This window comes from Mustela putorius, unplaced genomic scaffold (genome assembly GCF_011764305.1).
Source record: "Mustela putorius furo isolate JIRA1106 unplaced genomic scaffold, ASM1176430v1.1 tig00003987_pilon_pilon_pilon, whole genome shotgun sequence".
NCBI classification, from domain to species: domain Eukaryota; kingdom Metazoa; phylum Chordata; class Mammalia; order Carnivora; family Mustelidae; genus Mustela; species Mustela putorius.
This window is the reverse complement of record NW_025422126.1, coordinates 19,149,550-19,162,729: the sequence shown is the minus strand read 5'-3', so window position 1 is coordinate 19,162,729 and position 13,180 is coordinate 19,149,550. Positions and strand designations below refer to the sequence as shown.

General features: G+C 39.8%; 1 protein-coding gene across 3 annotated transcripts in view; it reads right to left on the bottom strand.

Moving 5' to 3' along the window:
• FOLH1B (folate hydrolase 1B) overlaps nucleotides 1–2,888 on the bottom strand; it is a 60,599-nt gene extending 57,711 nt beyond the window's left edge. For 2 of the 3 annotated variants that reach the window (XM_045071384.1, XM_045071386.1), the window contains exons 1-2: nucleotides 2,633–2,888; nucleotides 578–686 (exon numbers count right to left, since the gene is read on the bottom strand). In XM_045071384.1, the coding sequence (XP_044927319.1) occupies nucleotides 578–686; nucleotides 2,633–2,750 (227 nt within the window). In that variant the 5' untranslated portion in view covers nucleotides 2,751–2,888. The remainder of the gene's footprint in view (nucleotides 1–577; nucleotides 687–2,632) is intronic. The other variant, XM_045071385.1, reaches the window with a different exon arrangement.
• Between the last annotated feature and the right edge of the window lie 10,292 nt (nucleotides 2,889–13,180).

The window sequence follows — 13,180 nt, the reverse complement described above, 5'->3', positions numbered from 1 at the left end:
AAGTGACTTTACTGTCAATGGGCAAAGACGGAATTTAAGTTCAAGTATATCTGAGTCCAAAGGCCAAGTTTATTCTTTTGACTAAAACAGAATTTCTTCTAAAACAAGAGTCAGCAAATTCTGTTCCTCTGACTGGGTCCAGCCCACTTCCTTGTTTTTTTATGGTCTACAAGCTGAAAATGGTTACTACATTTTAAATAGCTTAAAAAAGAGAAGAATATTCCGTGACATATACGACATTCAAATTTCAGTGCCCATAAATAGTTAAATTATTGCAACTGCCACTCTCGTAGGTTTACGTATTTTCTCTGGTCTCTTCTGTGCTATAGCAGAGCGGAGTAGTTGTGATAGAGATCGGCAGGCCTACAAGGGCTGGTCCTTTATAGACAGTTTAATGACTCCTGCCCAAAATTTTCTCTAGTGATACAATTTAGCTAATCCTGTCTAGATGAAATACGAAACAAGGTTTTCAACAAATAAAACTTTTTTTAAAAGTCAGTTCCTGTATGTGAAATATTGAAAAATTTTCTGAACAGAATAACAAATTACCCATATAACCTATCAAGTATATGCTTACTATAAGAACCTCTTGATGTTCTCAGCTTTCAATTCATCCAAAAACGCCTTCTTCACATTACGCTGTGGGACAATGTTAGTAGGTTCATTAGAGGATCTTATAAACCGACCTGTAAAATATATACAAAGATAGGAATGAGACATGAGCTCACAAACAGGACCTATTTTCCCTTATTATTATATTTGTCATGCATGAAACACAAAGTATCAATGACCTCCAGCAGTAACTGAGATTCTCTTACATTTAATTTCTCTTGCTCTTCCACTGGGGGAAAAAGGAATCATGGAAACACTTTTCAAATACAGATCAGTCACAACATATTTTTAAATTCAATTTCAACAACAGGTATTGCTGTGATTCTAAAAAAACAAAAATATTTTCTAAGATGACTAAATTAAATATGTTTCAACTAATGGGGATAAACAAGATCTCTTAAAGGTTACGGCAAAAAGGAGATCTACCTATCTTCTCCTGAAAGCTTCTATCCCAAGTGACTGCTCAGCACTCTGGTGAGTCATAATGAGCATTTAGTAAGTGCTGATAATGAATTAATGATGAATCTATTTCAAGCACATAAATTATTGTTCTGTTTCAGAAACTAAAGCAAAATGTATTGAGATTCTGTGTTTCCAGTTGAAGCAGCTTGAGACTTTGAACTTCAGAAAGCTAAAAGAAAACTACTATCTACCCGATGGCTCTGCACCATGCCCAGCGCACACAGAGGCCAGAGAGAACAGGTAGCCAGATCATGGAGAGCGGTTGGTTAGCTCTGGTAGTTGGCTTTTAATCCGGGGGAAATGAGGCATATTTATAGGCTTCATTTAGAAAAATGACACAACCTGGGCATAAGATAGTTATCAAAATCACCCATCCAGCTTTCGTGGAACTTTCCAGTTATTAATCATACACATGCATACACACACACACACAAATACTTGCATACTGAAACAAAGGGGTGGCAGCAAATGGAAACACAGTTCTACCCCTACATAAAACAAAAGGACTTGGATTCGATAGGATCAGGGAAAGGCACGCGCTGAGAATGAAATGCTTTAACCCAGAGCTGAAAAATGAGCAAAATGAAGAGGTTGGAGGCTTGTGGGGGAGAGGAAAGCAGAGAATCCTAGGATAAAGTTAACAATTAATAAAGAACTTGTTCTGTGTCATCCACTGGGCAGTGAATTCCGGACAGGGATGAACTACTGGTCCTGTGGGCTAGCGTCCAATTAGACACATCCCCTCATCGAGAAGGAATAAAGTGACGACACCCCAACACCGAGCTGGGAGCTTTAAGTGCTGTTTCATTTACCATTCCGAATAAATTACAGAGATTTCCTCATCTTAAAAATTTGAAAACTGAGGCCAGGAGAGACTCAGTAAATTGTTCAGAGCCTCAGAGAAGTAGCTGAGGCAAAATTAAAATCTAAGAGTCTGAGCTTTTCTGCGTTGTCCTTGGTTCTTTACGAAGTTGGGTTAAACGTGCGAATCAGTGCACAGAGCAACGCAAAAGACCTACGGGTAAAGATCTGTTCGGGGCGCTGAAAAATCATAGCCCGTTTCGAAACGTTCCTCTAATTATCTGACTGCCAAGGACGAAAGAATGAGGAGAGAATAGCGCCTCCGTGCAACAATGCCCTATGTATAACCACTGCATACATGAAGCAGCCCAGGTATCCGACGACCTTAGACCCCAAACAGGTGAGAGTCCTTTCCGGCAAAGCTCCCTGGGCGGCCTGGTTCAACTCCCCCGCTCGTCCTAACGCGCACCAGTTTCTCAAAGAGCTCGAGGGGGTGGCACCGGCTGAATGAAGTCCAGTTTCAGGGTCTCTGCGTTCCACTCCTTACCCCGGGTAACCATAGCCTGTCCTGTGTCCCGTCTCCAGTGACCCCCCCGCCAACTAATCCGTGGGGGCCCGGTCCCCACTTCCCGCAAACCAAACCACGGTCCCCGGGCGAAACACGCTACAGGACCGCACTCGACAGCGGCCCCTGAGTCCCGGGAACCGCGGGCCCGCGGGGTAGGCGCCGGCGTGCGCGAGTCCAGCGCGCCCCTACCGAAGAGGAAGCCGACGATCAGGAGGCCGGCGGCCAGCACCAGCGCCCCGACGCACAGCCAGCGCGGGCGGCGCCAAGCGACAAAGGTCGAGTCGGCTTCGTGCAGGGGATTCCACATCTCGGCGCGCCCGGCGCCCCGCACCCCCCGCCCCGGGCCCTGCGCCTCTGCTGCGGCCCCTCTGCAGCGTGGCGGCGGGACCCAGGCGTCCACCCACCCTCGCCGCGCTTATCCGCTACTGAGGGCTGGAAGGCGCTTCCTGCCCGGGACTCGAGTTTCCCCGCCCCAAAGTAGTTCTAGCTCACTCCGAACCAATCAGCTTCGGGGGTTCTCAAAAGTGCCAACAAGGGTCATTCAGCATCCTGAAGCTGTCCGAGGGTGACTTCTGTACTTTTCTGGGTGTCTGTGTACAGCAAATTAAAACCTTTCTTTAAAAAAAAAAAAAAAAGGCATAGCATGATCTCACTTTGAGTTTCTTGAAGTATTTTGTGTGTGTGCGTAGAAAAATGTCTGGGTAGGATTAGTACCGAAATGTTTAGAGTATTTACCTGCGGAGGGTGATATGGTGAAGGCTGGGAGAGGGGCGTAGAGGATTTTCTTGAACTTCTTACTTTATATGTATATATGTATATATATATATATATATATATATATATCTTAAAATAAGCAAGTTTCACTTAGTAATAAAAATTAACAGAAAAATATTGCATTTTGCTTAAATGTGACAAATGTGGTTTTTCTTCAAAAGTAAGAAGCTATTTTCTATTGAGTATTCTGCTTTTTTCTTTTAGTTTTGTAAGAATTTTTAAATATATATATGCCTGTAATTTTAAAATTTATTTCTTTGACTCAATAATGAAGATTTTCATTAATTGTTTTTAGTAGCTTTATATTTTTGAGGATAGATGTGAATGCAATTTTTATTCTAAGCATACCAAAAATTTCTACTTGTAGCTGATTCATATAAGAATTTAATATATTGAGGGGCGCCTGGCTGAGTGGGTTAAGCCGCTGCCTTCCGCTCAGGTCATGATCTCAGGGTCCTGGGATCGAGTCCTGCATCGGGCTCTCTGCTCCGCAGGGAGCCTGCTTCCCTCTCTCTCTCTGCCTGCCTCTCTGTCTGTCTACTTGTGATCTCTCTCTGTCAAATAAATAAATAAAATCTAAAAAAAAAAAAAAAAAGGAATTTAATATATTGAATTAAAGCTAAAAGCTAAAAACAAACAAAAAATTAAAGCTAAAAGCTGTTTTGGAAAGTAGCACCACAAATTTTGTCAGGAATAAACATTTAAAAAGGAGTGGCCCTTAAAGAACTTGAAATATGAGAACGTGTTCTCCAGACAGACGAAGGGGACATATTCCACACACAGCAGAATAATCAGAGAACCTTAGTGATTTCAGTGTGATATGAAGCAAGGTGACTGTGATTTGCACAGAGCAAAATGAAAACTTAATGAGATTTGTTTGGAATATAAAAGTAAGAATTCAGCCAGAAGCTGATTGGGCATAAATATTAGCATAGGTTGCAGTTGTTGTCGTTGTTGTTTATTTTAAGATTTATTTATTCCAGAGAGAGAGTGTGTGTGAGGAGGGCAGGGGGTGGGGAGACAGAGGGAGAGGAGAGAATTCTCAAGCTGACTCTGGCGGAGCACAGAGCCTAACAAGGGACTGGATCTCATGACCCATGAGATCATGATCTGAGTAAAAATAAAGAGTCAGACAAAACCAACTGAGCCACCCGGGCACCACTAAAGGTCACAGTTTTGAATGTCTGTAAATGGGAATTCGGAGAAAAATATATTAAAACCAAAACTGAAGGGAATTGAGTTAGCATGTGGCAGAAGAAAGATCTTCTGCAAAGCTCTTGGCAGAATATGGGGGATAAGATGGGGTGACTGGGTGGCTCAGTCTGTTAAACATCTGCCTTCCGCTCAGGTCATGATCTTAGGGGTCCTGGGACCCCACCCTGCATTCCCTCATTGGTCTCCCGGCTCAGCAGGGAGTCTGCTTCTCCCTCTCCCTCGACCCCTCCCTCCCCCTTGTTGTCTTTCTCTCCCTCAAATAAACAAATAAAATCTTAAAAAAAAAAATATGGGGAAGAGGAAACTGGAGATTCAATTAAAATGCAATTTTATTAGGAAATGAGAGGAACATGGAATGGAAGAATACTACATTGTTTATATCTAACTAGAAACTGAAAGCTAGAATCTCTGTTTTTGTTTTGTTTTGTTTTAAACAATTGAAATTTTTGTATACTGTAAGTGGAATGCAGAACGGTACAGCCACTATGAAAAACAGTATGGAGTTTCCTCAAAACTTTAAGAACTACCAGCAATTCCAGTTCTGGGTATTCATCCAGAAGAATCTAAAGCAGGATCTCAATGAGATATTAACACTGCCATGTTTATTGCAGCCCTATTATACACAACAGCCAGGATGTGGAAACAACTTAAATGTCCACCAATCAATGAATAGGTTTGAAAAAATGTGGTATATACATACAGTGGGATATTGTTCATCCTTGAAAAAGAAAGAAATCCTGCAACAAGAAACAGTATCAATGAACCTTGAGGCCTTTCTGCTAAGTAAAATAGCCAGTCACAAAAGGGTAAATACTGCGTGCTTCCACTTATACGCCTAAAAGAGTCAATCAAATTCAAAGGAGCCAAGAATAGAACAGTGGTTGCTAAGGAGTTGCTAATCAAGGGCTATAAAATTTTAGTTGTATAAGATGAAAAAGATCTAGATATATGGTGCACATCATTGTACCTAAAGATAACATCGTGCTTTATAGATGACAATACTGTTTTGCGCATTTGGAAATCTGTTAAAAGGCGGCCAAGATATGAAGGCAACCCAAGTGTCTATCAGGAGATGATTGGATAAAGAAAAGGTGGTATAGATATACAATGGAATACTACTCAGCCATAAAAATAATGGAATCTGCCATTTGCCACAACTTGGGTGGATCTACGGGGGATAATGTTAAGCGACATAAGTCAGAGAGAAACAAATACAGTATGATGACAGTCATATGGGGAATTTAAGAAACAAAGCAAATGAACAAAGAAAAAAAGAACCCCACTCCCCCCAACTCCAGACTCTTAACTATAGAGAACAAACTAGTGCTTACCAGAGGGGAGATAGGTAGGGAGCACGAGTGAAGTAGGTGAAGGAGAGTAAGAGATTAAGATTAACATCACTGGGTGATGTATAGAATTGTTGTATCTGATATTCCATACCTGAAGCTGATACAACACTGTATGTTAATTATACTGAAATTAAAAAAATAAAAAATAAAATAAAAACAAAAAGCAAAATAAATAAATAAATATATAATCTGGTAAAAGGATAGATCTCATATTAAATGTTTTCCCCACTATTTAAAAAGCAAACTAGATGGCAATTCTAAAAACTAAAGGATGCCAACAGGCTCATGTTATAACCCAAACAACAAATTCATAAAGATTTGGCTTCCAAAATGTTGAATCTTAGATTCATTGAGGATATTCACCTCTAAAAAAATAAACAACAACAACAAATATTATTGAAAAGATATAAACATCCCCACATACAACTAAGCCAAATACATCTCCTCAAAGTCATGGCTTTAAAATCATCCATCCATACTTGATTTTAAGTCTATCTCAATTACTCATATACACAATTACAGATCAATTGTTCTGTTGTTGGGTCCATTATCAAAGGAACGAGACTGAGACAAAGTTATGCAAAGCCTTATTCTATGCCAAGCATTAGAAGTTAGGCTGACCGGCCAGGGAAATGAGGCTGAGACAAAGTGAAAGTTATGCAAAGCTTTATTCTATGCCAAGCATTAGAAGTCAGACTGACCGGCCAGGGCCTCCTCCGAAGAGAGCGACGCCCCTTGGTCTTACAGGCTAGTTTTTATAGGGCACAAGCGCAGACATCTGCATATGTGGCTTTGGCTGATTGGATGTCTCCTACCTGTGTGTTTTAGTAATGGTTACCTGCAACCAACACTAGTAACTGTTGAGGCTTTATTAAACAACAAAATGGCCTTGTTTTAGGTGTGTGTTTTAGTAACAGTTACCTTGTTTTATGTGTTGTGTTTTGGTAACAGTTACCTGGAACGGAGAGCAGTAACTTTTCTAGACAACAAAATGTCTACCTAGGCAACATGGAGTCACTATGGCCAAGTAGGCCCAGGCAGGCCCTAGGGGATTAACATGTTTTAACGTGGAATCGACCCCAACACTGTCTTCCCAAAATTACCGAGGTAGTAGTCAATTCTCTTTCTCTGTCCATCCAGCCCCAGCCTATTTCCCCTCCCTCTCTCTCTCCTCCCACCCCGCCCTTTCTCTGTCAGCAGAATGGCTGAAGCTTGGGATGCCGTTCTCTAGAGTTATCTAGGCCCATAACAGCATCCGTTCCAACCAAATAGGAAAAGCATGACAAAAGTGTAGGTTTCCATCAAGAGCACAAGTAACAGCCTTACAGATTTGCTTGTTTGCTTATTTTAAATAACATAAGAACCAAAGAAAATTGAGTCTAGTGGTATAATCACTGGGTTGCAGAGTCTTATGAGAAGAAGTATTAGGTTAAATCCAGATCCAAGCATGTAATCTACATGGATTTTGAAATCCACATGACCATTTAGTGGGTTGATACAGGGACGACAATAGGGCATCACAGGCACAGATGTGAGCATCCCTGCTCAGTATCTCAGATAGCTATGCAAATCTTAATATCTAAGGAAGTATCCTTGAAGACTGTGATGACACCAATGTTTCCTTTGAGAAAAGCTTATTTTTACCTCCAGAATATTTTTATTTAAACACAGAAATGTATAGGTAATTATATGAAATTTAGGCATATTTAGTATTTCAAAAATGTAATGTGTGATATTTGAGAGAATTTGGCCTATTCAATTAGACTTAATTTTAAATTTAAGTTGTATAATCAAGTAATTGAGTTCACATTCTGGGTTTTAAATTGAAATTACTCAGTGTATTTATATGCAGTTTTACTGGAATATGTAAAAGAAATTAAGATTCTCCATAATTATAAATTAAATTTATTACACTTATAAAAATTACTTTTAAGTACTTAAAAATTTTGTTAAATGATTGAAGTGTCTAAAAATTAATAGAATCTATTAAATGACTAAATGCTATTTAAAATGTTTAATAGTATTTAATCAGATGTGTAAAGTAAGACTAAAATGAAAAAAATGTCACATAGTATTGTTAAAATTTATTAGGTTTATAAATAGAATGAGATACATACACTGAAATTGAAGCCTCTGAGAAAGAACGAGGTTTTAAAAAATTTCTAACTTCAACAAAATACTGATTATAAAACCAAATACTGATAATAAAAATTCAACCAAATACTGATTATAAAAATCAAAACGAACCTCTGAATATTTTTTTTTCTGTATAAAACCTGGCCTCAAGAACATTAAAAAAAAGTCACAGTGTCTAGCAAAGTTAATTACTAGTTCCCCAATTAACATTTTTTTTTTGTAGACTAGACGACACTCTCAAACATACTGGCAATCCTTAGTTTCCGTTGCCAGGTCCTCCTTAGCCTGTCCCTTAAATGTGGGAGTGTCTCTAAAGTCTGCCTTTGGCCCTGTGTTCTTTTCTTTCTATAGCATCCATTAGGGGCACCTGGGTGGCTCAGTGGGTTAAAGCCTCTGCCTTCAGCTCAGGTCATGATCTCAGGGTCCTGAGATCGAGCCCCACATCCGACTCTCTGCTCAGCAAGGAGCCTGCTTCCTCCTCTCTCTCTGCCAGAGAGCCTGCTTCCTCTTCTCTCTCCCTGCCTGCCTCTATGCCTACTCATGATCTCTCTCTGTCAAATAAATAAATAAAATCTTAAAAAAAAAAAAAGAAATATAGCATCTATTAGGTGATTTCAAACTCCAAGTGCTAAGCACTCCGGCAGAAACTGGCCTAGAGGTTTGCCAAATTTTGCCCTGTTTCCTAGGCACACAACTACATTACAAGTTTCAGTATCCCTTAAAACTGGGTAGGCCACTTTCCTGTGTAATGGTTACTGAAATACAGGAGAAAATAATGTCTGGCATGGCCAAGCCTGGCCCTTAAAAACCTCCTATACAATCGTCCACTCTCCCTCCTCACATCAATCATTTGGCTGAATGCACACGATCTTGAGAGGAATCAAGGCCTATGGAATGGTATTGCCTCAAGATGGAAAGAACATTCATTCCTAAATCATTTCTTGGAGGAGCGACCAGTAATCAAGAAAGTCTAACTGGACCTCAAAGAAGTGAAAAATAAACATCTATATTTTTTAACCCAATGGATTTCTTTGTGACAGTAGTTAGTGTCACTCAATATTACTGATGTTGATGGAATGTTCCATTTTTTCATGTTTATTGCCAGCTTAAACATCACAGCCTTGAGATTCAGGAATTAAATATCTAATTGCTAAATTAAGATTTTTGCCTAGAAGTCTATTTGGCCACTCAAACTTCACATGACCAAAGAGAAGTTGGTTTACTACCCAGGTGTGTTAGTCAAAGTTCAGCAAAGAAACTGAACCAATAGGATACACATGAATATATATAAGAGAAGATTTATTATAGGAACTGGCTCAGTTGGTTGTGGAGGCTGAGAAGCCCTTAATCTGCTGTCTGCAAACTAAAGACCTAGGAAAGCCAGTGGTATAATTCAGTCCAAGTCCAAAATCCTAAGAAGGGGTATTGGGTGTGGAGGGAGAGCTTTGGGTTAAGTCCCTAAATCTGAAGACCCAAGATTCAGTTGCTCTGAAGTCAGAAAGCAGGAAAAGATGTATGTCCACATTCAAGAAGAAAGAAAAGGAATTTGCCTTTTTCAAATCTTTTTATTCAATTAGGGTCCCAATCACATTAGTGAGGGAAGATCATTTTTACTCAGTCTATTGAATCAAACACTAATCTCATCCAGAGACACCCTCACAGACTAAGAAATAGTATTTATCAGCTATCTGGGTTTCCCCTTAGCACAGTCAGGTTGACATGAACTTAACCATAACACCTTGTCATGACACCACTCCCACCTCCTGGTAGACTTCTATGTCTGCCCTGAGTAAATGCACCACTCTTCATTGCTGTTCAGGATGAAATATTAAGTCATTCTTTATTCACTTATGATACATTTATTTAGTGTCTCCTATGTGCCTATGCCAGGTGCAGCAGACACAATCATAGAAAAAGTAGAGCTGATTCCTGTTATCTCTTTTACTCATATACCCAACTATCGACAACCAGTGTCTCCTAAAAAATAAATATCATCATTTCAATCTTTTGTTTGAAAATCTTTGTTTTTACTTGCTTCCCCCCTGCAAGATCAAGATTAAATTCTTCATCAAGATCTGCACATTTTTCCAAAACCTTACTCAAATCCATTCTTGTAATGGACATCACCCTTAAAAACCTTGTGCCTGTGGGCACAGTTAATTGAATGAAGAACACACCTGATTTGGCTTAGAGGAAAGTCTTTTTTGCTGAGGTGTTGAGTTGGAGTTTGAAGTGGCTTTGTGTTACATAGGCAGCCAGTCAGCTTCTGCCTACCACACAGAGAGAAGAGAAAGAAAGCAAGATTAACTAGAAAGTAGAAGGAAGCAAGCGTCCAGAGAAAAGCAGAGGTAGTATCAGAAATGCCCTAGTTCCTGAACTTTAAGATCTTGGTTCCAGTGTTTCTAGAGACCCAGTGTCATTCCTGCTCTTGGGTTCTGTGGAATATTCCTTTGTATTTATAATGAACCCTTGTTCCCTTACTCAGTCTCTTTTTTGTATAAACTGGAATTGGTTTCTCTGCTTAAAATCCTGAGTAATTAAGCTCTCCAGTTTCATCACTCATTCAGCTCTAGTTCCCCATTCCCAGCCCGCATCACCTCCAGAGGCAGCCAGAAAGCAGAATTAAGGGGCTCAGCAGGTACCTTTACCTGGTTGCTCATTTGCTCTTGGGGGCCATTATGGGGTGAGGGAGGCCTCCTTTTGTTCCCTCTTATGAAACCAAAACTATTAAAAGATAAACTGAGGCAGATTAAAATTTGAAGAGTTTACTTAAGAAAAATCAATTCAAGAGACAGAGGGGCAAGATAGTGGAGGAGTAGGAGGCCTAAACTTTGTCTGGTCTCAGGAATTCAGCTAGATAGCTATTAAACCATTCTGAACACTTATAACTCAATAGGAGATCAAAGACAAGAATATCAGCAATTCTAGGAACAAAAGTGACCACTTTCTGGAAGGTAGGATGTGTGGAGAAGTGAATCCAAGGAGATATATGGGAAGATAGACTGTGGGGTAGGGCTGACTGCTGGTAAGTGGTAGAGCAGTTGAGCACAAAATCAGAACTGTTAGAAGTCTGCTCCACTGAGGGACGTTGCTCCAGAGGCTGAGTGGGGGGGTGGATTCCTTGTGGGGACAGTGTGGTCTCAGGACCTGCAGGGACACAAAAAGACCAGGGATGCCTGAGTGTGCAGAGCCCCCAAGTATCAGACCTGGGAAGCTGGATGCAGAGACAGAGCCAAAGAGGGGGCTCTCAGCTTGAGGTTACCTTAAACAGTGAGCTAAGGCACAGTCAGACCACGGATCTTTGAGCAGGGACCCCACAGGTGGCAGATCTGGGGATACCTCCTCCTTCCTCTTCCGGGAAGAGTGACACAGGACTGTACTGCAGGAATCTGCTGGGTCTGGAGACATAAACAAGGGCCATGTGCCAGAGATAGAAACTCTCAGTCACAGGCTGGGTGAGCTTGCATTGCAGCCAGAGACCTGGGAGATGGGAGGGATTGACTGCTTTTTTTTCCTGAGGGTGCGCTGAGGAGTGGGGCCTGAGCTTTTGGCTCCTCTGGGTCGGAGACTGGGAGGCAGCCATCTTCATTTTTCCCTCCAAAGCTGTACAGAAAGTGTTCAGGGAACAAAATCTACTGAGAAAAACCCAAGCAGATTGCTTAGCCTGGCTCCTGGCAAGGGTGGTGCAATTGCCTCTCAGGCAAAAACATTGGAGAATCACTGCAACAGACTCCACCCCCAGAAGACTGGCAAGAACATCCAGCCAAGACCAAGTTCACCAATCAATGAGAACTGCAAAACTCCAGAGCTAGGGGAATGCTGCACATTGAATTCATGGCATTTTTCCTCATGATTCTTTAGTCTTTCAAAGCTAAATTTTTTTCTATTTTTTTCTTATTCTGTTTTTAAAAATTTTCCTCTTTCCTATTTTAACCCTTTTAAACTATTTTATCTGATCAATACCTTTTAAAAATATTTTTTAATCTTCATTGTTATAGTCATATTCTATCCTTCATTGTATTTAACCTTATTTTTTGTATACATATAAGTTTTTCTTTCTTTAAAATTTAGGGATACAATTTCTTCTAACAAATGAAAATATACCCTAAATCTAGCATATGGCATTGTTCTAATCTCCAGCCTAACCACATTTTCTCCTTTTTTTCTTTTTTCAACCAACTGATTATCTTATCAATTTCTTTTATAGTATCTTTTTAAAATTTTCATCTTTACAGTCATACTCCATCCCTTTATCATATTTACCCTTGTTTTTGTATGTATGTAAGTTTTTCTTTCTTTAAAATGTTGGGAGGCAGTTTCTTCTAACAGACCAAAATACACCCAGAATCAAGTGTGTGGCTTTGTTCTATTCACCAGTCTAACCGTATATATCTATATCTATATCTATATATTTTTTTCCTCCTTTCTTCTGCCCCCAGTCTTAGGTCTCTTCTGATTTACTTAGTGTATATTTTTCTGGGGTTGTTGCTACACTTTTAGTATTTTGTTCTCTCATTCATCCATTCTTCTCTGGATAAAATGACAAGGTGGAGAAACTCACCTCAAAAAAAAAAAAAAAAAAAAAAAAAAAAAAAAAAAACAAGAGGCTGTACTGACAGCTAGGGACCTAATAAATACTGACATTAGTAAGATGTCAGAACTAGAGTTCAGAATGATGATTATAAAGATACTAGCTGGGCTTGAAAAAAGCATAGGAGATACTAGAGAATCCCTTTCTAGAGAAATAAAAACCATTTCTGGAGAAATAAAAGAACTAAAAATGTAACCAAGTTGAAATTTTAAAAAGCTATTAATGAAGTACAATATAAAAATGGAGGCTCTTAATGCTTGGATAAATGAGACAGAAGAGAGAATTGGTAATATAGAAGAACAAATGATGGAGAATAAAGCAGCTGAGAAAAAGAGAGATAGACAACTACTGGAAACAATCTTAGAATAATTGGGATACCAGAAGAAGAAGAAAGAGAGAGGGGGGCAGAAGGTGTATTAGAGCATATTATAACAGAGAATTTCCCTAACTGGGGGAAGGGAATAAGCGTCAAAATCCAGGAGGCACAGAGAACGCTCCTCAAAATCAACAAAAATAGATCAACACCCCATCATCTAATAATAAAATTTATAAGTCTCAGTGACAAAGAGAATATCCTGAAAGCAACTTGGGACAAGAGGTCTGTAATCTACATTTGTAGAAATATTAGATAGGCAGCAGATCTATCCAGAGAGACTTGGCAGGCCAGAAAGG